The sequence below is a fragment of the Triturus cristatus genome, chromosome 6 (assembly GCF_964204655.1).
Source record: "Triturus cristatus chromosome 6, aTriCri1.1, whole genome shotgun sequence".
NCBI classification, from domain to species: domain Eukaryota; kingdom Metazoa; phylum Chordata; class Amphibia; order Caudata; family Salamandridae; genus Triturus; species Triturus cristatus.
Window position 1 is genome coordinate 19,930,105 of NC_140589.1, and position 25,238 is coordinate 19,955,342.

At 47.9% G+C, this 25,238-nt stretch overlaps 1 protein-coding gene across 2 annotated transcripts in view; it reads right to left on the bottom strand.

The window, feature by feature from the left end:
* Positions 1-1,325: 1,325 nt before the first annotated feature.
* The window catches only part of MRPL2 (mitochondrial ribosomal protein L2), a 112,599-nt gene continuing 88,686 nt past the window's right edge, over positions 1,326-25,238 (bottom strand). For both annotated transcript variants that reach the window (XM_085610144.1, XM_085610145.1), the window contains exons 5-8: positions 10,930-11,045; positions 3,811-3,921; positions 2,760-2,833; positions 1,326-2,542 (exon numbers count right to left, since the gene is read on the bottom strand). In XM_085610144.1, the coding sequence (XP_085466270.1) occupies positions 2,330-2,542; positions 2,760-2,833; positions 3,811-3,921; positions 10,930-11,045 (514 nt within the window). In that variant the 3' untranslated portion in view covers positions 1,326-2,329. The remainder of the gene's footprint in view (positions 2,543-2,759; positions 2,834-3,810; positions 3,922-10,929; positions 11,046-25,238) is intronic.

Genomic DNA, 25,238 nt, shown 5'->3' on the forward strand with positions numbered 1-25,238 from the left:
AGGGATGGGTCCCGACACTAGCATATGATGTGGAGTTCTGGGGCCTGGAGGATATTACCATGCATTCCATGGAGAAGGAAGAGGCTGGCGTTACTCTACATGTTCCTGTTTTTCAATAAATCGCTTGGAGTGCTTTTCAGTCTCGCTCTGCAGAACAGGAGGTATTGGAATACTTAAGGATTACAAACCAGCACATAGTGTTGCTCTGAACCCAAATGACTGTTACAAACCAGCACATAGTGTTGCTCTGAACCCAAATGACTGCAAACCACAGTCCTAGTTGATATTATGCAGCAACACAACTATCTGGTCACGTGCAAGGATGGGTCAGATGACAGACTGACTGGCGGCCAAAGGTTTTTTTTTCTGGAACAGAGCTGTTCCTTTTACTTGAAGGGTGTATCTTTAGCTTTACACAGTAGAGGAAACAGAACAACCCCCCCCCCCCCCCCCAACTGGGAGAAGACAATAGCTCACACTGGAGAGAGTAGGTTATATCTTTGGCTTTTACAACATTTAGTACCCTTTTTTTACTGACCCAAATTTGTCTTTTAAGTGGCCTGGGTAAAAAGTGGTGGTGAGGGGGGGGAAATCATAGGACTCTCTGCCATCTGACAGGCAGGTGGGCTAAGCAGTGCGCTGCTAGGAGACAGCACTTTGTTTACGAGTCCATGAGTGCTGGTGGAGGAGTCCTTGTCCAGGCACCGAAGTAATTCTGACCGCCATAGACTTGATCATCTCCCACTTCCTCCAGCTGCAGCACCAAATGAAATCCACAGCTCCCATCTGAAGATCTCACTGGTGGCCTCTAACGAACACAGAGACTCTTAGTATGGAATAAAAAGAAGGGGTCAGATCCCTACGTAGCTCCACATGGCAAGGGAACTTCACTGCATAGTGTCTGATTTAATAACGAATCAATCCAACTCTCAGCTGTCAACAGAAGAATAATAATAGGGGCCCAAGTCTTGGAAAATCCTTCTAATGGTCCTGTTTGGGGAGATGAGAAGACTGGTTGGGTAACTGTCAAACAGGGCCGGTTCACATCCCAGTGTGATGATGAAATGGGTTGTGTTACAAGGTAAGTTCTTCATTTCTGGCTGACAGACCACATCCTGACACATACGAATGCCTTTAGCAGACGCACTCGCCACATTCAGGCAGGTAACTCCAGAAAGTACCGACAGGAACCAGAACCTCCATATTAGACTTTATGAAACTTGAAGCTTTAAGTAAGTCTAGGCCGACTTGCCTTGTTGGGCGAACATGCATGCAACATTCCACCCCATGCATCTTACTAGTTTTTCCAAATATCAGACACATGCTTTGTTCTGAACGAAGAACATTTATTATTCAGCTGCCATTGTTTCAGTCAAAGCAGATACTAAACATTCACCAAACCACCTACATACCCCATCGATTTCCATATGTTGAGGGCGTGCACTCCAGTACGGAAGCATAGTTAGTCAAAATGTAACCTCTAAACCAGAACGAACAGTTACCTCTTAGTATAATGCCACAATCTAAAGGCAGTGCAAGCGCATACACTTCGGGTGAAACACCTAGAAAAACTGTCTGATCGTGTATAATGTGTAGATTATCGCAGCATGTGTTTATTCACTACCACTCATCACACAGAATATTTTCTTTCATATTTCTAGCCACGCCAGCAGGTAGATGGTGTGAAAGTCCAGAGAAGATCCTTCCGTCATGGCTCCTGACATCCCACTAACACCAGGTCATGGGTAAGGGTCACACATTGAAACAAAGAGGTCTGTATTTTCAAGAGCGAGAATACACCAGGCTGTGCCAGAATTGTTAATTGAAAGCTTCTAGTAGATGAACAGGAGCTTCCAGAAAAGTTCATGGGTGTGGAGACGGACAGTCCAACTATTGCCTGCATAGGGGGAGAAAGCAGAGTCCCCAGCGATGTTAGGAAACATTCTGCACGAAGGGCTGTGATCTTATCCAGACATCACATGGAAATAAAGTTCGAGCAGCTGATTCCACGTCTCATCCAGTTTGGTTTTTTCCACCAAAGAGGTGCAGCTGGTCTGCATGAGATCACCACGGGTAAACGAGTGACACTGAGGAAGCTCCGCTGAAACACATCCTTCAAGAAGCAGTGAAGAGAGACCTTTCGTACAAAACCAACATCGCAAGTTAGCCAGTAAATGCTGCACTCAGTGGGAAGCACGGGTGAAATTTGGAGGAGAGTCATTTTGAAGGTAGCAGATGAAGGGATAATGCGTTGGACACAGAAGTCGAGGGCTGATGTGACAGACATACAGCAGGATGTACAGGCAGCAGCAAGGACCCTAGTGAGCCCTCAGGCTTTGGCTGAGACTGAGGGCAAGTTGACATAACTCTTCATTGGCGGCAATGGCCTGATCTTGCGTCCTGCCCATCCGCCTTTTCTTTGCCATAGTCCACTTGATGGGCGCTTTCCCAGCCACCGGTTCCTTCCTGCCTTTCCAATAATTCGCTTATTGTGGTCAATGTTAGAGACCCTCCCAACGGTAGCCATGCAAGTCTCCAGAACCTGCAGAGGAGAAGATGAAATGTGTCATTGATGGGGTGAGCAGCTACCGCTAATGTGCAGAGTAAACACAGATGTTTGAGACTGACTTCACAAGGGATACATAGTGAGGGGCTGATTGCCCCAGCATTCTGCCTGACATGGAATAGACTTCTCTTCAATTAAATGAGGATATCACAAGCCAGTCTCCAATGCCTGCCAGTCTCATCTCATCTCTTACCTGGACCTGTCGTTTAGATGGTAGCTGCACAATGGCTGTTCCATTCACCTTCCTCAATAGAATGCCACATGTCCCTGCAAAACAGAACAGGTCAAATACTTCAGCTGGTGAGCTACGGCTGTATAATACTGACAAGGGACACGGGGGTGACACCTAGTTTACAGAGCTAGGAGCTGCCACTTTAAGGGCTAGAGTCATGGTATTCACTCCAGCCATTAACAGCACAGTAAAAGCCAGGGATCACTCAAATACAAGAGCAGCTTAATGGGAGGAGAGGGAATCTTTCTCATGCGTTGTTCTACGACTGAAGAGTGTCTAGTTCACCTGTAACCTTGGTACAGGCAAATGAGCCATCATGAGCAAGCAAGCATGTTGGCCAACTAGGTCTTCAAATGTATGTAGATTTATTTAATGTAAATGTCACAAGTGGATATTGTAAAAACCTATGCGATTGTGACCGGGACTTGTGCTGGGCTCCGCTGACACTCATCGGTGCAGTGATAAATAAAGGTAAATCTTCAAGAAAAAGTAAAACATGCTCTACTTCCTGTTGATCTAAACAATCCCCTGAACATTGGCAAGAGGAGTGAGAGCATAATTCAACAGCTCTGCCCCAGGAAATGTAAATATATGTGCTATGACCGGACATAAAAATGAAAGTTCAAGCTTAACCTGGAAAGGCTTCATACCAAGCAGTGCATGCATTGTCAAGGGATTAGGCGCAGAGAGATGTTTTAACTACTATTTTCTGACATTTAGTTCCATTCCGGGGCAGAAACAGAAGCAATGCTGTTCCTTGCTTTCACTTGGCCCTCGGAATGAGTCTGAGAATGCATGACTATGAGTGGAACTGGATTAAGTCAATGGAGCTCTGTCCTTATGCCAGCATGCCCTCCAAGGCCCTTCCTCCTGTGTTGGACCAGTGCTCCCTGTGTACCTGCCAGCATGCTCTCCAAGGCCCTTCCTCCTGTGTCCCAATGCTCCCTGTGTACCTGCCAGTATGCCCTCCAAGGCCCTTCCTCCTGTGTGGGACCAATGCTTCCCACTGTACCTGCTGCTCGGATGTACTGGGCGCCTTTGCCAGGTGCCAGCTCCAGGTTGTTGATTAAGGTGCCAACAGGCAGAGCTCCAAGAGGATGAGAATCTCCTTCATTGGCGGACACTGCAAAGAAAGGGTTAGACAATCAGCCGTGAGCAAACTGCTCTTTCCCCACTATTTGTTTTCTAAAGTGAAGACCTCTGCCCAGGAACTTCCTCTACACACACCCTCACCCACCCCTCGAGCTCTCTGCGCACACCAACACGCCTCAAGCTCTCTGCGCACACCAACACGCCTCAAGCTCTGCGCACACCAACACGCCTCAAGCTCTGCGCACACCCTCGAGCTCTCTGCGCACAACCTCACGCCTCGAGCTCTCTGCACACACCAACAGGCCTCAAGCTCTGTGCACACCCTCGAGCTCTCTGCGCACAACCTCACGCCTCGAGCTCTGCACACACACCCACGCCTCGAGCGCCCCGCGCACATCCCCACGCCTCGAGCGCCCTGCGCACACCCCCATGCCTCGAGCGCTCTGCGCACGCCCCCACGCCTCTGCAGACGCCCCTCCACCTTAAAAAGGTGTCGGCAGACGCCTCTCTACATCAAAGGTGTCTGCGCACACCCCCACGCCTAGAGCTCTGCGCACACCCTCGAGCTCTCTGCGCACACCTCGAGGTCTCTGTGCACACCCTCCCTCCACACCTCGGTCTCTGCGCTCGCCCCCCCTCCACACCTCGGTCTCTGCGCTCGCCCCCCCTCCACACCTCGGTCTCTGCGCTCGCCCCCCCACACCTCGAGGTCTCTGCGCTCGCCCCCCACACCTCGAGGTCTCTGCGCATGCCCCCCTCACCTAGAGGTCTCTGCGCATGCCCCCCCACCTCGGGGTCTCTGCGCACGCCCCCCACACCTCGAGCTCCATGCACCCCCCCAAGATCCATGCACACCCCTTCACACCTCGAGCGCTATACACATCCCCCTCACACCTAGAGATCTCCGCACACCCCCTCACAACCCTAGCTCTGTATACACACACACACACACCTCGTACATGGTAACACTTCCTCGATGGGCCTGGCTCCCTGAAATCTCTGGGTAGAACAACAAGTGCCTTGATTTGACTGAGGATTCATTCCTAGTGAAAAGTTTACATCCTATGCGGAAACCCTTATTGGTAACTGATGTGTGGCTTCCCCATTCACAAGCTTAAAATGATTTTTTTCAGGGTGTCCTTTGTGTGGTATCTTGCCTAGATTTTAAACCGTGACCGACGACAACCCCCCCCCCCCCCCCCCCCCCCCCCCCCCCCCCCCCCCCCAAGTGTCAGGACTTCTAGGCTAGCAGTTCAAACATTATCCTGGATGTAAAGTCCTCAGCGGAGATCGATCACCCGTAACCTGACCTTCTCCAGAGACGCCATTAGCTGCTTCCTGGGGGGAGTTCGAGGCACCATACGGATCCTTACTGGCGCCACCTTAGGATCCAAGGAGAAGGTCAATAAAAAGCCATCTCTGGAGTGGAGCCTAAATTCCAGCCACACATCCTCAAAGGTTGAGAGTAAGAGTTTTACACCTCTGTGTTCAAGGCGGATGGAGTTCAGATTTGTGATCCACCATGTACAAACGGCCCAGAATCATTACAATAACGGATCCAGAATGTTCTCTCAATTATTGACTCAACAACCCCCTGCTGCTAACCATTATGGTGTTAAAAAGTGCAATTAATCCCCATACTGTGATGAGCCGTTCTATCCTGCCCATCCTCCCTGAAGGTAGCATTCAATAAGCAATCATCCACCGCTGCTTCTGCCTTCCGGTTCCCAAGTGTATTAAATATTCATGCCCTGGACAACTCTTAACGAACTGGTCTTGTTATCAGTCCCCTTCACAGCAATGTACTGGCCTGGGTACCAGACCACTTCACAGCGATACCCTGACCTGGACAACTCCTCCTTCACTGCAATGGACGGGCCTGGACAACTCCCCCTTCACAGCAATGGACTGACCTGGACAACTCCCCCTTCACAGCAATGTACTGGCCTGGGTACCAGCCCCTTCACAGCAGTGGACTGAACCGGACAACTCCCCCTTCACAGCAATGGGCTGACCCGGACAACTCCCCCTTCACAGCAATGGACTGACTTGGGCAACTCCCCCTTCACAGCAATGTACTGGCCTGGGTACCAGCCCCCTTCACAGCAATGGACGGACCCGGACAATCCCCCCTTCACAGCAATGGGCTGACCCGCACAACTCCCCCCTTCACGGCAATGGACTGATCCGGACAACTCACCCTTCACAGCAATGGGCTGACCCGGACAACTCCCCCTTCACAGCAATGGGCTGACCCGGACAACTCCCCCTTCACAGCAATGGGCTGACCCAGACAACTCCCCCTTCACAGCAATGGGCTGACCCAGACAACTCCCCCTTCACAGCAATGGGCTGACCCAGACAACTCCCCCTTCACAGCAATGGGCTGACCCAGACAACTCCCCCTTCACAGCAATGGGCTGACCCAGACAACTCCCCCTTCACAGCAATGGGCTGACCCAGACAACTCCCCCTTCACAGCAATGGGCTGACCCAGACAACTCCTTCACAGCAATGGGCTGACCTGGACAACTCCCCTTCACACCAATGGACTGTCCTGGGTACCAGCCCTGCCCTCAAACACCATAATCTGAATTCGGACATTAAGACAAGCACACTTTTCATTCATCTAGTTGTACATATGGTTCAAGCGTTGCTTGAAGCCGCTCTCGCTCCATCGCTTTTTTCAAATCCAGGTGGGTGCTGCTCTCAGATAAGCACCAGTTGGCACATATGTAGGACATAGACAAGCGCTTCTGTCACCAGCACAGGGGCACGGTTGAGAGCTGCTGGCTAGGGTTCAAATCAAGGAATGATCCTTGTAGGAGAGTAGGATCTGCTTCACATGGGTATCCCCACTTTTTGCTGGTGTTTAACTGTTTTAATAACTTAGTCTGGCTGTGGCCCTGCCAATCAGGACCCCCAGCCTAGCTGCTTCCGCTCTAAAATGGTTTCCATGTACATTAGGTACATTCCTAATTGGATTCTGGAGTGCCTTATAAGCCCCTAGTATATGGTGTAGTATGTACCTAGGGCATAGGTACCTCAGAGGCCTACCTGGGGCTGAAGGATGTATTATGCCACCCCTGGGAAGCACTCCAAAATGGCACCACAGGTCTGCTACTGCAGCCTGGGTAAGGTGGTGCTGGCACCCCTTACTGTGGTATAGGCTACCTACATCACTACCATTGCACACACATAAAACCTATAAGTCACTCCTATGACAGGCCTTAACAATCCTGAAGGCAGTGTGCTTGGTTTTTATGTGAGAGGGTGCCCCTGCATGAGCAGAGCCCCTCTGCAGCGTTCGGAGAACCTCCTCTGATGCGGTTTATGGTGCAGCCTGACCATATACTTTTAAGTGCATTATAACCTCGCGGTAAATGCTAACTTTGGACTGGCTGCACGGAAACATGTCGTGTTTGGTGTCAAACGCTTTGGAATACTACCCCCCTGCCAGTTCTGGCAGCGGGGGTAGCATTCCACCCTTCTAGAGGGAGAGAGATGTTCACACTGGTCTAACCCAGTAAAGACTTTCTACAGCCGTGGCATCACAAAATGGATGCCACGGACACGGGTCTGGCCTCCTGTTGCTGACCGAAACTCAGGCAGGGGAGGCCTGGACAATAGGTTTCCTGTCCCCAACGAGGTGTAACCACCTCCCCAGACAGGCAGATGTGTGTTGGTGCTGGGCGGGAGCACTCCCTGGTGCTTTGAAGTCCTGTACTGGGGGCACACTTGGTGTCCCTGTGCATAGCCCAGTTCAAACCGGTTGCAGGGGCAAAACTGGACAAAGGAAATAGGTGTAACCACCCCTCTTTCCAAACACTCCCATAGGTGGGTCCCTAGAGTATGTCCAACCCCCAAACTTTGTATAAGTATGGGAACCCAGTCCTTGCGACTTTAGATTACCCTGGACGAACCTCTGCAACATATATCCTGGACCTTCAACGTTCTATTAGAAGACTGAAGAATTCTCCCTTGGGGTCAAGGAGTGACTCCCCTGCTTGGCAGGCACCAAAGAAGCAACTGACCGGTCTGCATCGCTGAAGCTCCTGCCAGACGCCGAAGTCTTTGCATCACCAGAGGTGGATTTCCAGACTTCCCGGAGGCTATCCTGAGTCCACAGCAAAGCTGAGACCTGTGGCTATCGTGGAACCATGACCCCTGGACACCGTGATCTTTTGCTGATCCATCATCTTCCTGGTCTTCCTCGAAGTTGGTCTTTGGGCTCCGATTAGCCCCAGCCTTGAGCACCTCCTGCACCGAAGATTTCTGGCCTCCACTCCACGAGTGACCTGTGGGCCAGTTTCCAGTGCGAATGCTCTAGGCTCCTTCGCGATCGCTAGCCCGTTGGCTAGTAGGTCCACATGAAGGCAACTCCTCTTCTGATTGGGCTTTCCTGGTTGCTCCAGACGTGCCCCGAATTACCCTCGCTGGGTGAGTACCCCAGACCTTGCTGGTCTGCACCGACGTCCTTTCTTGGATTCCAAGTGACTTGCTGTTGCCAAAGCTTGTTGGGTCCAATCTGGTCGCAGACATCACAGCACTCGACAGACTTCGTGGGACAGCTCAAATCCAGCTCCTGGTAGTCATCGGCGCCTCCTGGACCTCGTGGCTGAAGAGTCAAGACACCTGTCAACTCACCTGAAGCACCTGACATCTGTGGGCATTGGTCTATTGGGCCCTTGGTCACTGGAAAGTGACCCAGACTGTCCCCTTTGCTTTCAGGTTCCTTCCATCCTAGATCCAGGCTTGGATCGCTTCGAACACTTCTCTTCACGGCAGCAGCACCACTTCGCCAGCTCCCATTGAAATAGACGACGCAACCCAACACCAAAAAAAGACACCTATGCACCCGGCTTCCCTGGGTGAGGTAACACGAGTACTCTGGTGCTTCCGTGGGTGCTAGCCCTAGAACTTCCTAAGTCCAAAAGGGTTTGGTCCTGACTCATTTCTAAGTGTCCCTAATCTTTAAATTTTCAACCGCGACATTGCCCATAGAAGATAACGGGAACCCACGGTTGTGTTTACACACTGCATATAGTCCCCGTGGGTCCCCAGAGTGTCTACCTTGGGAGGTTCCTTGGGGTCTCAGCGATTCTACAGGCTCTAGGCCTTGTGTCTAGTGCAGTCGTGGTTCTTCTACCACTTTTTTGGTATATGGTTTGGTACGCCCCTAGGGCCCAAACGTGTATTTGTGCTATTACTGATGATTGCTAACTTGTAAATTAAGTACTTTGAACTCCAGTCTCATAAAGAGACTAGAGGGGTGGGTTTTATCTTAAATACATATATTTTAAATATATACCTGGTGTGGTTGTCCTTTCATTTGGTCATTCAAGAGATTATAGACTGGTAATTCAAACTGCTTTACATTCCTTCAAGACTTAGCCTGAAGGCTGCTCTCCATAGCTACCACTAGGATAGCTTTCAATAAAGGTTGTCTTTAACCTATTCACCACAAGGGGTTGTTTGGACGGATACAAGATGCCCACTATAAGTAGTGGACCGCATATATCAGGCCACCTTCTCACAACCCTCTCCAAGCTGTTCCACCCAGTGGATCCCTCCATCCACCCTGGCAGCCGGTTGGACAGGACACGGTTTAATGTCCAAGCAGGACTGAAGGACATCCTAGTCTAGGGTAAGGAGATGATCTACAATGTTTGCTATGGCACTTTCTGCATCTCTGCCCTTGAACAGGAATCAGAAACAAGGCGCTTCATTCTGCTGGTCTGTTTCCAAGCACCTTTCGGTCCGTAGATTGAGCAGGTGAAAACAGCGCTTACACCTCTAGTTCAGGTACACCCAAAGGTCCCGGTTACCCGCCCGTCTCGGTTTACCAGACTGCATAGAATGAAGCCGTGCTTCCACCGAGACGCAAGGGTTACAAATCAGAGGTCATTTAACAAAGTTGCCTGCAGTTGTTCCAACAGTAGGATTTCGCCTAAAAGCAAAAAACGGAATACCTTTTTTTGTTGCATTAATCGATAAGTCAAAGGGTCAGGATGGGAACAGCTGCCCAGCCCTCTATGTCTGGCATCTGAGGCTTAGATACCATCTCGCTGGCAGCTGTGGGGCACTTAGGAACTGAAGACTAGGTTAGCCTAACTAACCTTCTTGAGCATTAGTCAAAAAGATGCAAGAACCTGGGAGTATAAAGAGATCTTCCATTTGCACAGAAACACGGTGCACCAATAACACAGCAACTTCACCGGTGATCCACACACGAGATTCTTTCACTGGGCTCTGTGTGTACAGTAGTAATATGTATGTAACACTTTAAAACTGGCGCATGGTTTGTTTCCAGAACAAGTGGACGTCATTGCTGAGAGCGGCATGCTTGATGGAAGCCTCAGAGGTCTACAAGTGCAATCAACGCAGGTCAACGAGCGCCTCAGGCCGCACACAAGGACGCCAACTTAGAGCGCTTAGCAGACGGGGTTTCTAAAGGAAAAAATACGGATCTCTTCTGTACTCTGGGTTATTGGTTTTTTCCTTCAACAGAACTTTTTGTCTAAGAACGGTCGGTGTAGAAATAGGGTTCTGCACCCCAGCAAAGAATATCGCCCCAGGGATTATTCCAATAGCCTTGCCAATAAGCAGAACTTACTACAGATATTGAGGTCTTTTCGTGCAGTCAGTGGTGCCCAACCTGAGAGCCCTCAATGGATGAATCTTGGCACAGTTTGAGCGTATGACTGAAGGGGACGCACAGAGCTCAGTAGAGAGGACTAACCTAACCGGGCTATCCCAGTGGCTAGTGATAGCCTCCTCCCCGCCACCGGCAGTGTCGGCAGGCTGCAAAAGGAAGGTCAAAGAACTGAAAAGGCTGCAGGACAAGTGAGTCACCTGCCCAATTCAGATACGCAAAGGGGTTTCAGACGATCTACGTTGTCACATGGCACCCCTCCCAAGGATTGGCCTCTTGCACAGCATCAGTCGGGTTTGGAGAGGTTGTGCAATAACACACTCGTCTGGATTATGGGTCTTAAGTTTGCCATCAAGCAGAGACAGTGCACGTCACCATGCTCACCTGCCATTCTCCCAATCTGCCCTGAGGTGGAGATGAGGTCTCCTTCCTTCATGTTTTCTGTGGCAATGATCCATCGCTTCCGTTTCCCTCCGGCCACCAGAGCAATGTCAGCTGACCTGGAAGAGAGGAGACACGTGTTGACTGACGCGGACTAGAGTCCAAACAATGGCATCACTTCAAGCCTTCCCCTCCAAAAGTACTTTGTATCAGGAGCTTCTGAATAAGTCTGAACCACAGAAATGTGATGCAAACTAGAGGCTTGAGGGGAGTTCTCCTGGCTGAAGACACCATGCCACACACAGCACAATCTGAGTTGAATATCGGTCTGCTGGTTTTATTCTGGAGAGCAAGGCTGGTTTCGGACAAGACCTGTGTGGATCACCACCCTGCCTTCACTGAACAAACAACTGGTCCTCAAGTCTTTGGGTACCCATAGCAGTTACGTTTCATTCAAATGGGCTGTCTTTACCTTTTGGGCAATAACCCAGGCCTGTTTTGGAAACTTGATACCAAGAAAGGTTTGGATTCAGAGTTTTCACGGTTACAACGATGCATCGTTAAATCCTTTTTCTGCCGGTGACCTTCTTCAGATTTCCAACTCGCTGGTAACCCTTCCAGAGCGAGTCATTAAAATACCGACAAAGAATCAACTCTCAGACAAAGAAATGGGGCTGAATAAGGTATTTACCTGTAACACTGCAGCCCTACGACTGTTACACACGTACGTTCTGTACTCTGCAGTCATGAAGTAGGACATTCTTTCTTCAAAGAACTCTACACTACTGTCTTAATTAGGAAAAAGTACTCCAGAAATGTCAACAGGAAGCCCAGAACCCCGGGTTGGGATGATATCATCAATCTCCTATCTAGCAACTGGATCTTGTGTAAACGCAACCACCCCTAGACTTCACGCCATCAGTCACCACCCCGCTTATCCTGCAGACAAGCTCAGCATCACTGGCGGTTCTATGCACCCCTGCAGCCGGGACACCATCAGGTGAAAGAATGAACCTGGATTTATACAGCACACAGCTACTCAGAGGAGTGTCCCCCGCACTAGCCACAGTAATAGGGGAGGAAAATGGGCCAGGCTTACTTATGAGAGAAAAACCATGTCTTAAAAAATTCTTATTAAACTGATACTCGGCGTAAATTTGTCGAAGGTCACAAGGGAGTTTATTCAATGCCAAAGGATCCTAGTAGGGAAATGAATGGCCGCCAGTTTTAGAACGGCAGAACTTGGAGACTGCAGCCCGGTATATATTCGAACAGGGTTCTCCGATGAAGGTCCTGGGGGGATAAATCCATGCCAGATTTTAAAAATATGTACATTTATCTAAATGTGGATATGCTAAAAATCTGGTATGGATCTAACCCTCCAAGACATACATTGGAGAACCCTGTATTAGAAAGGGCAGTATCGATGTATCCTAGCAGATACGTTTGCCCTGAACATTAAAAGCAACATTCTAAACAAAACGTGTTTATTGACTGAGAGCCAATGCAAGGCCTGCACGTGTGAGGAAAGGAGCCATCATTGGAAGACTGAGCGATAAGCGAGCCGCAGCATTTTGTATTACCTGCAGTTTAACTAGGTAATGCGGGAAACCGGAGTAGAATGCATTTCCAAAATCCAGCCTAGACGTAATCAAGGCCAGAATGACAGTTTTCCTGACTGGAAGGAAAACAAAGTATAACAAGCATTGAAAATGCAATAGGTCTTGCCTTTGATTAAGTTAAAGCCATTTGCTTTGCTAATGGTATTGTATAGCAAAGCAAATGGCTTTTAACTTAATGAAAGGCGAGACCTATTGCATTTTTAATGCTAGTTTTCTTTTTCCTGCAGACAAGATTAGATTATGTGATTCAAGGGGAGGAGCACAGTCGGCGCAGGGAAGTCCCAAGTGCAGCGGTCCTTCCGGTCTTGGTGCCGAGCTACTTCCGACCCTTTGCAGTATAGGTTTAATGTGCCCCCGCCCCCACTTTGTGTTTCTAAAGGTAGATTCCTACATTTAATCAATGAGCCTGTTTTACATACAGAAGTGCTGCAGTCTGCACTCGGTCATTGCTAGCAAGTGGACCCACATCTCAGGTAGCCAGATCTGGCCTTTTGCATTGTAGGACATAGTTTAATTGTTACGATTTTAATATGGGTATTAATAGTGGTGTGTATGGTTGTGTTGGCTGAAAGGCAAGGTCTGCCAAGAGGAGCCAGGAATAGTAAATGCAAAAAGAACTATTGATGGACGGAATGCAGAACAAATCCAAACATTCACCCCCAGTCAAGAGAACCGGGTTAAATACATCATTCTTTTGCTCACCATGCCACCCCAGTTTAGACCTGGCCATATGCAAATCAGTCTTGACCCTGTGCCTCATGGGAACAGTGCAGCCCGAACTGCCAGGCCAGGTCCTCCCTGGACTGGAACCAAGTATCCTAGGACCGGTTTCGGGGTTTCACCCCTCTTCAGCCAAGATAGCTTGATTCCAGTGGCATGGAGAGCACAGGACTCACGTCTGAGCATACTCGTCCCACTCGGGGTGACAAATGCAAAAACAACAGTTGATGGACAGAATGCAGAACAATGTCATACATTCACCCCAGTACAGAGATCTGGGCCTAAATCCATCGTTTTTTTGTTCACCATGCCATTCCAGTTTGGACCCAGCCATATGCAAATCAGTCTTGACCCTGTGCCCAATGGGAACAGTCCAGCCCAAACTGCCAGGCCAGGTCCTTCCTGGACTGGAAACAAGCATCCTAGGACCGGTTTCACCCCTCTTCAGCCAGGATAGGTTGATTCCAGTGAGCACGGGACTCACGTCTGAGCATACCCGTCCCACTCGGGGTGACAAATGCAAAAACAGTTGATGAACAGAATGCACAACAAAAGAATGATGGATTTAACCCAGATCTCTTGACTGGGTGTGAATGTTTGGATTTGTTCTGCATTCCATCCATCAATAGTTCTTTTTGCATGTGTCACCCCGAGTGGGACGGGTATGCTCAGACGTGGGTCCTGTGCTCTCCATGCCACTGGAATCAAGCTATCCTGGCTGAAGAGGGGTGAATCCCCGAAACTGGTCCTAGGATGCTTGTTTCCAGTCCAGGGAGGACCTGGCTTGGCAGTTCGGGCTCGACTGTTCCCATGAGGCACAGGGTCAAGACTGATTTGCATATGGCTGGCATCAAACTGGAATGGCACAGTGAGCTAAAAAACTATGGATTTAGGCCCAGATCTCTGTACTGGGCTGAATGTATGACACTGTTCTGCATTCTGCCCATCAGCTATTGTTTTTGCAGGAATAGTAAATGGCACAGAACAGATGCCAATCCAGTCGTTTAAGGGAGTCATTTGTAACTGTGAGTGTGTTTATCTGTCTGTTGCATCTCTTACATCTTGGCTTGTATGCGGGTGTGTGCTGGTGTGTGTGAGGCAGAGAGGTGTCATTGCGTGTCTGTGTGTACGAGTATGCAAATGTGTGCCTGTGTGTTTGGTGTCTCGTCTATATTTCAGAATCTATGTCTGGGTGCAGTGAGAGCCAGATGGCCTGTGTTCTTTTGAATGTGAATGCGGTGTGTCTCTAAGAGTGTGTGTGAGAGAGAGAGATGGAGATAATTGGGGAGGCTATATATACACACGTCACTCCGTGCTCGTGCGAACACGTGTGTATTATATGCATAACTGCGTGTGTGCATGTGTTTATCTGTGTTGGTAAGATCTAAGTGTGTGTCTGTCGCAAGTCTATGAGTCTGCGCATGAGTGTGTATTTTTCCAAAGGTGCTTGCTTGAGTGTGTGCAAGTAATTGCAGGATGAACCATGGTGTGTGTGTGTGTGCGTGCATACTTGTTTACCAATGTGTGCCGTTTTATGTATTTGGGGACATTTTTTATCTCAGGAGCTAGGGGTTGTGGGGCTGCATCCATCTAAATATATATGTTGTGTGTCTGAGTGCGTGTAATGGGAGGATATATTAATGTGTCACTATGTGCCTGCGTGTCGCTGCAGATGTATGGGAGCGTGGTTGTTTACGTGTAGGTGTGTATTTTTATGTAAGAGGGTGGGTGGACATGTACAATTTCTGCGTAAATACATATACTTACATCTTGGCTTGTATGCGGGTGTGTGCTGGTGTGTGTGAGGCAGAGAGGTGTCATTGCGTGTCTGTGTGTACGAGTATGCAAATGTGTTTCACACTATCCAGAGTGTCCGTTCACTTGGTCACCGCCATCCATTCCATATTCATCATGAAAGAAAGAGTGCGCAGAGAGACTGCGGCCCTGTGCCACATTAGTGAGAATAAATGGGGCTGATTGCTGGGACCATTGTTATTACTGAAGTGCACTCTCGCGATTCAGACAACAGGGCGCGGAGGACGTGCACCCCCCGCCCTCGAACCTCAACGTCCCTGCCCCGCTCAGACTCCCTCCGCCGACAGACGGAAGCCGCGTGCACGACGGGCCTCACGGATGCTTATGTGTCATATACCAACAGTACCGTCTCTGTTCAGATAAGAAACCATTAATAACGGATCGCTTGTGTGCACTTATCTAGAGAGTGCATACACACAACCCATGACAGATGGGGACAGCTGACAGACATCTCTGTGTTGAGGGAAATGTTGGTTTCATTGTCTTTATGCATTTATGCTTTGAAGGTTCCTGTAGTTGATCACTCTCAGTAACTTTTGTTTTATTTTAAGGGCGAAACGTACATTACATGACGGCTGCTGTATAAACATGAACAGTGGCCATTGTGGAAGGCGCCGGTGTGTGCTTGTGTGGTGGGTGTCTGTATATGTGTGCTTGTCTGTTAGGGGCATAGTATAGAAATGTAAGAATGTGCGTGTCTTTGGGTGTGTATGCAAGTGCGTGTTTATATCTGTGTTTGAGAATGTGAGAGCTATGTGTGTGCGTCTGTTAGGGGCATAGTCTAGAAATGTAAGTGTGTGTGTGCGCGTGTGTCTTTGGGTGTCTATGTAAGTGCGTGTTTATATCTGTGTTTGAGAATGTGAGAGCTATGTGTGTGAGTCTGTATATTTATCAGAGTGTGTTTCTATGTGTATTTGTTGGAATATCTGTGTTTGCGTGATTGTGTATCATTGTATGTGTGTGTCAGTGCGAGGATGTTTGTGCGCATCTGCGTGTGGTAGAAGGTAACTGTATGTATTAGTGTGCGAGTGTGTCTTTGGGTGTGTGTTATGTACGTGTTTATGTGTATTTGTTTCTTTGGGGCGTGATTTGGTATATATATATATATATGTGTGTATTCGTTTTTGTGTATGTCTGAATGTGTGCTGGTGTATGTGTGTGTAATATCTGCGTTAGCTTGATTGTGTACTAGTGTGTATGTGAGAATATCAGCGTTTGATTGTGTACGTGTGTGTATGTGGGAGTGTATGTGTGTCTCCAAGTCCTCTCTGCCCGGTTTGCCTCGGCTGGCTCCTCCTATGCAACACCGATACATCCAGAAAAGGCTGTGTGTTATATCAGCACTAGTGGTAAGGCCTTACAGTGCGGGGCGGGTGAAGGGGCAGGAGGGTCGTGTACAGTGTGGCAAGTGTGGCATTGCGCCTCCTGCGCACGGCCATGTGTGCCACCGATGTAGTAACCACACAGCCTCCAAACAAGCCGCCCTAGAAATATTCATAACAAGCAGCATCTCCGAGTCGCAGGAAGATGGTAGGAGTAGATTTCTACAAGTCCTGGCCCACGTGATTGGCGAAATAATTAATTCAGCAGGTCCCTTAGGAAACACGGCGTCGTCCTCAATTTGCCAAGCAAAAGGCCACCGTCAGACTTGAGACCGAAGGAGATCCCAAGAATAGAATGAACTTAGCTGTCATATGCTCGATAAATCGCACACTTTGCTTCCTGCTCTGCGGCCATTCACCATTCAGGACTCAGTATGGATGATAGTCCGACCTTCTCGCTATAAATGACAAACATTGGCATAGCCAATAGGTCTCGCCTTTGGGACCTTATAAATGTTTAGCCATGCAACAGTTGTTGTTGTTGCACCAAGGATATTGTGCTGGATAACTTAACACTTATAAGGTCCCAAAAGCGAGATCTATTGGCTATGCAAATGCTGGTTCTGAATTGACTGAGCCACGTGTAAAAAAACACAAGAGATTTAAGCAGACATATTATGCAAAACATTTTAGCAATAAGAAAGATTCTGCCTAGAATAAAGATCTAATGAATCAGAGTTACGCGTTCCATGAAATGGAGCCCATGTAGTTGCCCAAATTTATTCTATGCAAAAAGAACAGTTGATGGATTAAACCCAGATCTATTGACTAGGGGTGAATGTTTTGATTTGTTCTGCATTCCATCCATCAATTGTGTGTCTCTTGCTTTCTCGCCCTAAGTGTGCCAGGAATGCCCAGACGTGAGTCCTGGGCTCACTGTGCCACTGGAATCAAGCTATCCTAGCTGAAGAGGGGTGAAACCCCGAAACCGGTCCTAGGATGCTTGTTTTCGGTCCAGGGAGGACCTGGCTTGGCAGTTCGGGCTGGACTGTTCCCATGAGGCACAGGGTCAAGACTGATTTGCGTATAGCCAGGTCTAAACTGGGGTGGCATGGGGGGGCAAAAGAATGATGGATTAAACCCAGATTTCTTGACTGGGGGTGAATGTTTTGATTTGTTCTGCATTCCGTCCATCAATTGTGTGTCTTTTGCAAATTTATTCTATAGCTAGATCTCTGGAAATCTGCCATAGACATGGTAGAATAAGCGTGCACCTTGTGTAACAAAGAAACTAAGAATCTCCAATGAGTAAGACATTCATAAAGCCTGTAGTGGCTCTTCAAGCTTTCCTATCAGGTGGTAGGCTCCAAATAATGAATAGAGGTTCTAAAAGAGGTCATTTGAAGTAGAGAAATAGCACTCTCTCTCCATCTATCTTAGGCATGGTACCTCAGCAACTAGACAACCAAAACCCTTGTTCGGATCATGAAAAGTTCAGGGGTTTATCGTTTCAACCCGTAGGATAACGCTGGGCTCTGCCAGGAAGAAAGCGAACATGGTCACGGCTTTTAGGAGCAGTAGGCCAATTCTGATTTGAAAAGGCAACATTAAAAATTGCCTACACGTGATTACCCGCCTCCCAATAGAAGGAACACTTTAGCTTCCACCGCCCTCCGTCTGCCCTCACAAGAGGGAGAAATACACCGGAAGTCCATTTTGTACATCGTGACCCGCAGGAGGTGTCTGACTATTTTCACAGTGGTACAGGAAATGTACCACAGCCACCCAGAAGTTATATCAATTAATCAGGAACTGGTTCCCAATCCAAACGCCATCTCTGGAACGTACCTTCTGCAAATAGTCATATAAGTAATTAAAGACAGAGCTCAAACACCTATTCTTGACGATTACCCACCTTGCATTAGTAAGCGGAAAGATTTTCTTTAAACTCCTCCTGTAAAAACAGTAAGTCTCCTATCTTTCACCCAGAAATTAGAGACTGGACTGCTTTCTTGAAAGCCAATTCAGCCTGGTTTCAAGGTAGCGGCGTGAGCAGTTCAAGAGAGGCATGGTCAGAACCGAAAGCAGGATACTTGAAGTCCTACCTTTTTTCTGGGCTTTCCTTTACTAAGATGGCAGCTCCTGGTTTTCATGCACGTGAACCAACTGCGGGAAAACTCCACCGCCAGGAGCAGCATGGGGACGATAAAAAGCTGGGTGTGGAAACAGAGTCGCCTCCCTGGGAGAACGGGAGTCTCTCGCCGCAGGCTACTGGTGGTGCTGGAGGGGACTAGTCTGAAGAGCGTGAAGGTAATGCATAGTTGCATCAAGCCATTCCCCCACTTGAGCTTTGACTGGTTGTGGATCGAGTCTGGAAACTACATACCCGCAAGTTTATAGCTGCCAAGGTTTCAGATTGCTTATATGTGGCATTTCCTTAGTTTCAGTGCACTTATGAGTGACATTCAACAAGTATGAAAGACACTTTTTTGCGGCCAAAAACATGCAATGATGTCCATGGAAAAAGACAAATTGTAATGAGTAACCAGGCACTGAAGCAGTGTACAAATTGTGGTAGGTTTATTGACACCGAAGACCCACGATTTGAGCAACGAGAAACTCGAACTCTGCAGCAGGTGCTTTCAAACCTATTATATCTTAATAATAAACAGTCTCCACCCTAACCTCAGCGCCAGGTGCAGCTGACCCACAAGTAACCAAGAGATCTGTCACAAAAGCAGCAACCCACTGAGCTATGCACATAAAATACAGTTCTGTAAATGCTGATAAACTTACTTTGTAGCAAGCATATTAACCCTCTGTGCTCCGTTATGGTGAGTCAAAACTCCCAGTAAAAATAACTCCGACCTTTTTCCAGCAGGAACATTTATCTGGCTTCTCAGTAAATTTACTCTATATACAACCGATAAATAGCTAAATAATTAAATACTATCCAAAGCACAACAAAAATAATCTTGACGGGTATAGATTTTTGGAGGAATCTAAGAGCAGAAAAATAGTTGCAGTGTTTGGGAACTGGCTCTCCTATAAAGAGAATTCTATTATGTTTAGAAGTAACAGAGGTATAAGTGCATCGTGATCACTTTTCACCGGCCGCGAAAGTGAACACGATGCACTTAATGACCCGTGACGACGGAGGAAAGACAGATGACGGCTGCACGCGTGAACGCAAGCGCTAGGCCAGCAAAAGCCTTTGGGAGCACTTCCAAAAAGCCCCTTACTAAATGTCTCGCAGAGACAGCGCATGCGCTGGCTCAGACGAGACCTAAAAAATGATGGGAGCGAGCGTGTGTGCCGCTCTCGCCGTGGTTTGCATAGAGGTGGCTGCCATTGGGGGGGGCTTTCTGAGGAGATGTGCTGTGCGGTTTGTGTTTTACTGCAGACAATAGTCACTGCGAGGGCATCTGCCGTCCATTCTTGCTGCGCGAGAAGGGCCCGAGTCTCTTCTCATGCCAGGGTCGTAAATTTCACTTCGCGTCATAATAGGCTATAAAACGGGCTTGAAATTTTACCCAAGGCAGGCTTTAAGCAGCAGATAATGGGTTCCGAGCACGCTTACCCCGCTCCCATCTCTCATTAGCGCCTCACCTCCTCGGGCGCTTCCCACTCCAGGCACACACATTTATTTATTAAAAAGACATTTGTGGACACTGCGTTTTTTGTTTCAATAAAGCAACGTGCACTTTATAACTAAAACTAAGCCTGTTCAGATGTTTCACATTGCTTTAAGACAAAATTAAAAGTGCGGTCCCTAAAGTAAAAGAGGACCACGCTGAAGCCGGAGCATAGGGATCGCTTGTCTTTATGGGGCCATGTGTTTCTAACACATGGCCCCATAAAGATAAGAAACTGCTTTACGACAAACGCAAAGCAGGCAGGCCACCGAGTCCGGCTCGGAGACAAAGGGCGTGAACAGAAAACCCTCATTTCCAATGGCAGGCCACCATTTAACATAAACGGTGACACTGGCCAATGGGAATGAGGGGCGGGGCTTAAAGCCCTCTTCTGAAAAATCCTCCTACAAAATCTCTCGTGGAGGCGGAGCAGGGCTCTGCCCTGCAACGCACGCAAGACCCAACAAGCCTTTACAATGCAATAAGTCTCGCATTACTGAAAGTTTGAGCTATTGGCGTTGCGTTATTAGCAACGCCAATAGTTCAAACATTCAGTAATGCGAGACCTATTGCATTGCAGATGCTTGTTTTCAGTGCCATGTATGCTGATGTCGAATGTCTTGATGCTGAACATAGGTCTAAAGGCTTTTTGAAATTTGAAATGAGTAAACAATATTAGAAGAAAAATAGTTATAATGTACATTTGATGGGTATGTATGTACATAAGAAACCCTCTTGTCCAAACTGTTTCAGGGAGCTATGTGATAACCTTGAATGCCATATCCAACAAAACCCTTACCACTACTCCTTAACTAACTGCTTCTTTTTTGTTTGGCGGTGAAGATGAAGGGAAGCACACTCTTACTCCCCCAGATCATGAGAGGTCTGCAGGGCTTATCAGGACACTCCTGTACTACTACCCTTCAAAAACTGGGTTCATGTATTTTTTTGTGACAATCGTTTGTGGATAAACATCAGCTCTGTTGGCATTATGCTATTCCGGAATCCTCTTGGGGCCAGAGGTATTCAGTGTTCATAGACATACCATGATTTAAAAGAAAGCATTGGCATAGCCAATATGTCTTGGCCTTTGGGACTTTATCAGTGTTAAGTCATGCAGTCACGATATCCCGCAAGGAGATTTGGGGGGGGGGGGGGGGGGGGGGCGAGCCTCTGTAACTGCATCTGTTAAGCAATAAGCACCAAATGGAGAAACGTAACAGAGCAAAAAACCACAGCAGATAAAACGATAAGAAAGACCAATAGAAAATACGGAAAAGAAAATAGACTCCAGAGCGAGTAGTGGAACGAAAGCGATGAAATAAAAATACGGAAAAGAAAATGAAGCCAGAAGAAACTAAACACAATTCCTGCATTGGTGCACCCATTAGAAATGCTGTACATTTTAAACACTGGCCATTACGGATTCAAAAACACAATGCCTGACGCCAGAGTTCTCAGTCACACATCTGTCAGTGGGCATAAAGATACCCATTATATACTGTAAATATCCAGTTTTGAACAAACTCAACCAAGCTTTTAGCCTAATTCTAAGAGCTCACACTCGTTAAAGGCCTAAGATCACACAAATCGGTCTCCTCTACTCACTAAACTGCATCTCTTGCCTGTTTGTCCTGCTGCCTTTGGCTGGTTGGGTTACCCGTTCTTGTGTCATGTTCAAAGTCTAAAAACACAACTGCAGAGAACAACCACTCGCATTTTGGTTTTCTCACTGTCGCTGCGTATCTGCGTAATATTTTTACCTCGAACAGTTATGTTATAATATTTTTAAAGCGCAAACTGTTACCCGAAGGTGTCCTGGCGCTATCTACAAAACCTCCCAAAAGGGACTCACAGATGAGGCCACAGATTAAATGCCAAATAGCCAGGATTTTAAGGCTTTCCTGAAAGCCAGTAGATCCGTGCTATTTCTAAGCTGAAATGGGAGGGCGTTCCAAGCTTTGGCTGCCCCTACCCGAAAAATCCTACCTCCCCAGCTGGCTTTTTTAGCGATAGGGACTGTTACCAATTTTGCTCCTAGAGAGCGAAGTGCTCTATTGGGGACGTACCACTGAAAATGCTGCTTCAGAAGCTCTGGACCGGTCCCGTGAAGAGATTTAAAAACAGTACAGACTGATTTAAACTGCACCCGTTTCTTAATGGGTAACCAGTGAAGTCTTCTGATATCACCAGAAACAGGGGCAAATTTAGCCGTCCCGGTGAGCAGTCTAGCGGCCGAATTCTGTAGAAGTTGGAGTCTATGCAGCAGTCGCTCCTGAATGTTAAGGTAGAGGCTGTTACAATAATCCAGCCTCTTCATAGTTAATGCGGTCACTACTGTACGTTGATTTTCCTTAGGTAGAAACTGTATAATTTTCTTGCATGTTCTAAGAGCAAATGTGGTTGCCGAGACAACTAAATTAACTTGGTCCTCGAAATTGAGTTTATAGTCAATCACGACTCCCAAGTGTGAGCACGAGACGGACCGGAAGTGGAGCGGGACTGTGCCGCTGGGCTCCGCTCCGGAAGCGGGAGACGGTCTAGCGTTCAAACCAAGCTTGGGGGAGGAGCCAACGACGGAAGAGGAAGCGGGACGTGTGAAAAGGGAAGAGACCAAGGTAGAAGCGGAGACGAGTGTAGGAGAACGGCGGACAAGAGGAGTACAGGAAGGAGCAGCGACGAGCGGAGGAGATCGGCGGACGAGAGGAGCGCAGGACGGCGAGTCAGAAGACGGCAGACCCAGAAGAAACATCGAGGTCTTTACGGCGATCAAACCCGGTGGGCTGCAGGGAGGAGAAGACGCCCCGGGTCCCAGCGCCGCGGTCCGGGGAACGGGCCGTGGCTCGAGGCAAGTGGCTCTCCGGGGACCTTTCGGGTGGGGTTGGTGGGGAGGTTGTGAAGGGCAGTGAGGCACCAGAAAAGGGTGAGACCCTCCCCGACTCCCGCACTTCCCTCCCTACACGCTCCTTCGGTGATGGTAGAACACAGAGTAGCAGTGAGTCAGACCTGTTTTTTTTCTTTTCTTGTATTCCCTCCCTTCAACCACCGAGCCCCTCAAGTGGCGGACTACGGAAAAGAGAAGGCGAAGTACCCTCCCCATAGCAGACCGCACCCAAAAGAAAGAACCCTCGGACAGAGACTTTTTTTTTTTGTTATACCTGTGACTGTTAGGAGATAACTCCTGCTTATACTTGGTACTACTTTGCCAACCCTTCCAAACGTGTTAAAAATAAAGCCAGAATCAATACAGTGGTAGTAGACGGCTTATTTGCGGACCCGCCACCCCGTTAGGGACTATAGACTACTACACCAAGTTTTTTACTTTCCTGGTGGGAGTCGGAAGTACACCCAGCGAAGCTGGCCACCAACTTGGGGTCCAGAACTTGGGGTCATTGTCAAACAGAATAACTTCCTTCTTACCAGAGTTCAGCTTTAAATAGTTTTGGGACATCCATTAACCCACTGCTTCCATGCAGTCGTGAAATCGTTTTTCTGTCCCCATCTCTTAGCCTGGTAGCAGGGACACCACAATCGGAGTGTCATCTGCGTACGATGTCAGAGCAAATCCAAAGGATTTGATCAAGGGGGCCAGAGAGGAAACAAACATAAGAGAGGAACCCTGCGGAACTCCGCTGGGCAATGAGAAGGGTTTAGAACAGAATGTGCCGAGGGACACTGTTTGCATTCTGTCCGAGAGGAAGGACTTCAGAAGTTCCCACGCTTTGCCTTGGACTCCACATCCCCACAACCAGTCCATCAGCAATTTATGATGGACCGTGTCGAAGGCCGCGGACAAGTCCACCATAATCATTGCGGCCTTACCTCCCTGGTCCAGTACGGCCCTGATTTCCCGAAGAGCGGATTCCGTACTATGCCCCGCCCTGAACCCGTATTGGGTTGGATCCAATACTTATGCTTCTCGTAAGTATGTACTTAGATGTGCATTCATGCTTTTCTCTACCAGTTTAGCTGGCAGAGGAATGCGTGAGATAGGTCGAAAGTTATTGGGATCCTTCTGGTCCAGATTAGGCTTCTTGAGTAGAGGTAGAATTGATGCGGTTTTCCAGGCTTTAGGAAAATGTCCTTCCTTGAACATCGTGTTAATCATAGCGGTCAGCGTTATAACAATGGGTTCTGGGGCTAATTTTAAAACCGCCACCGGACATGGATCATAAGGAGAGCCTGATTTGGTAGACACCAGCGACTTATGAATCTCCCCGATGGATAAAGGTGCGAACTCATCAAAACTCGATGGAGAACCGACCGAGATTTGTATCTCTCTCTGACGCCCAGTGTTCCATCTGTTGTAGGACCATTAAATGTGACGAAAATAGCCTCCACCTTACAGCAAAAGAATCTGGCTATTTCATCGCAGATCTCCTGATTCGAGGGGACACTGGGTGTACCAGGGTACGACTATTTTGGAGAGCTCTTTAGCTGAATTTATGGCAGAATTGATTCGGTTGGCATAATTATATGACTGATGTAATTTTGGGAATTACAACATGCATGATGCAAAATTCTCTAAATTACGCAAAGCACGCACACTTTTAAATTCTGCTCAAGCCTGATACTAATACAGCTATGGTCTCCCTAAAAGCTATAAAGTTGTCAAAAGGCTTAACAAATGTTCTGCATAAACTAAATACAACTAATGTATCCAACAAGGCAAAAGAAACAAAAAATAAATCCGGATGGGCATTCAGAAATGTTTAATCCTATACTAGCAAGCCGGCCACTGGAGAAATAAGTGAACCCCAGCTTCAGATCCAGGTTTCAGGTCAACAAAAGGATTGCACGGAGTAGTCGAGGCAGGGGACTTAAGTGAGACATTTTGGATGAGGCTTGGGTGTTTTTGTTTTCTAAACCACACTTTTTACACTCAGCTGGAGTGCGTTGCACTTAAATCAGCTCCGTTTTGCCTCATTTGCCAAATAGCATATTTTCCTTGAAAAGGGCTGCGAGTGTGTGGGTAAAAGGAAAGGCACACTATTTAAGTTTCACGTTTATCAACGGCTTTTTGTTGAAATCGTGTGTTCTATAAGTGTTGTGCTACCTCCGTGAAAAAATAAGCAACCTTTTACTAGGCACACGCACAGCATTGCCCACTTGTTTTAAGGAATTTGAACATTCCAAGACTTCACGTGAGAAGATTAGCAATTATTTATTTTTAGTGGAGTTGTGTACATTTTATGCTA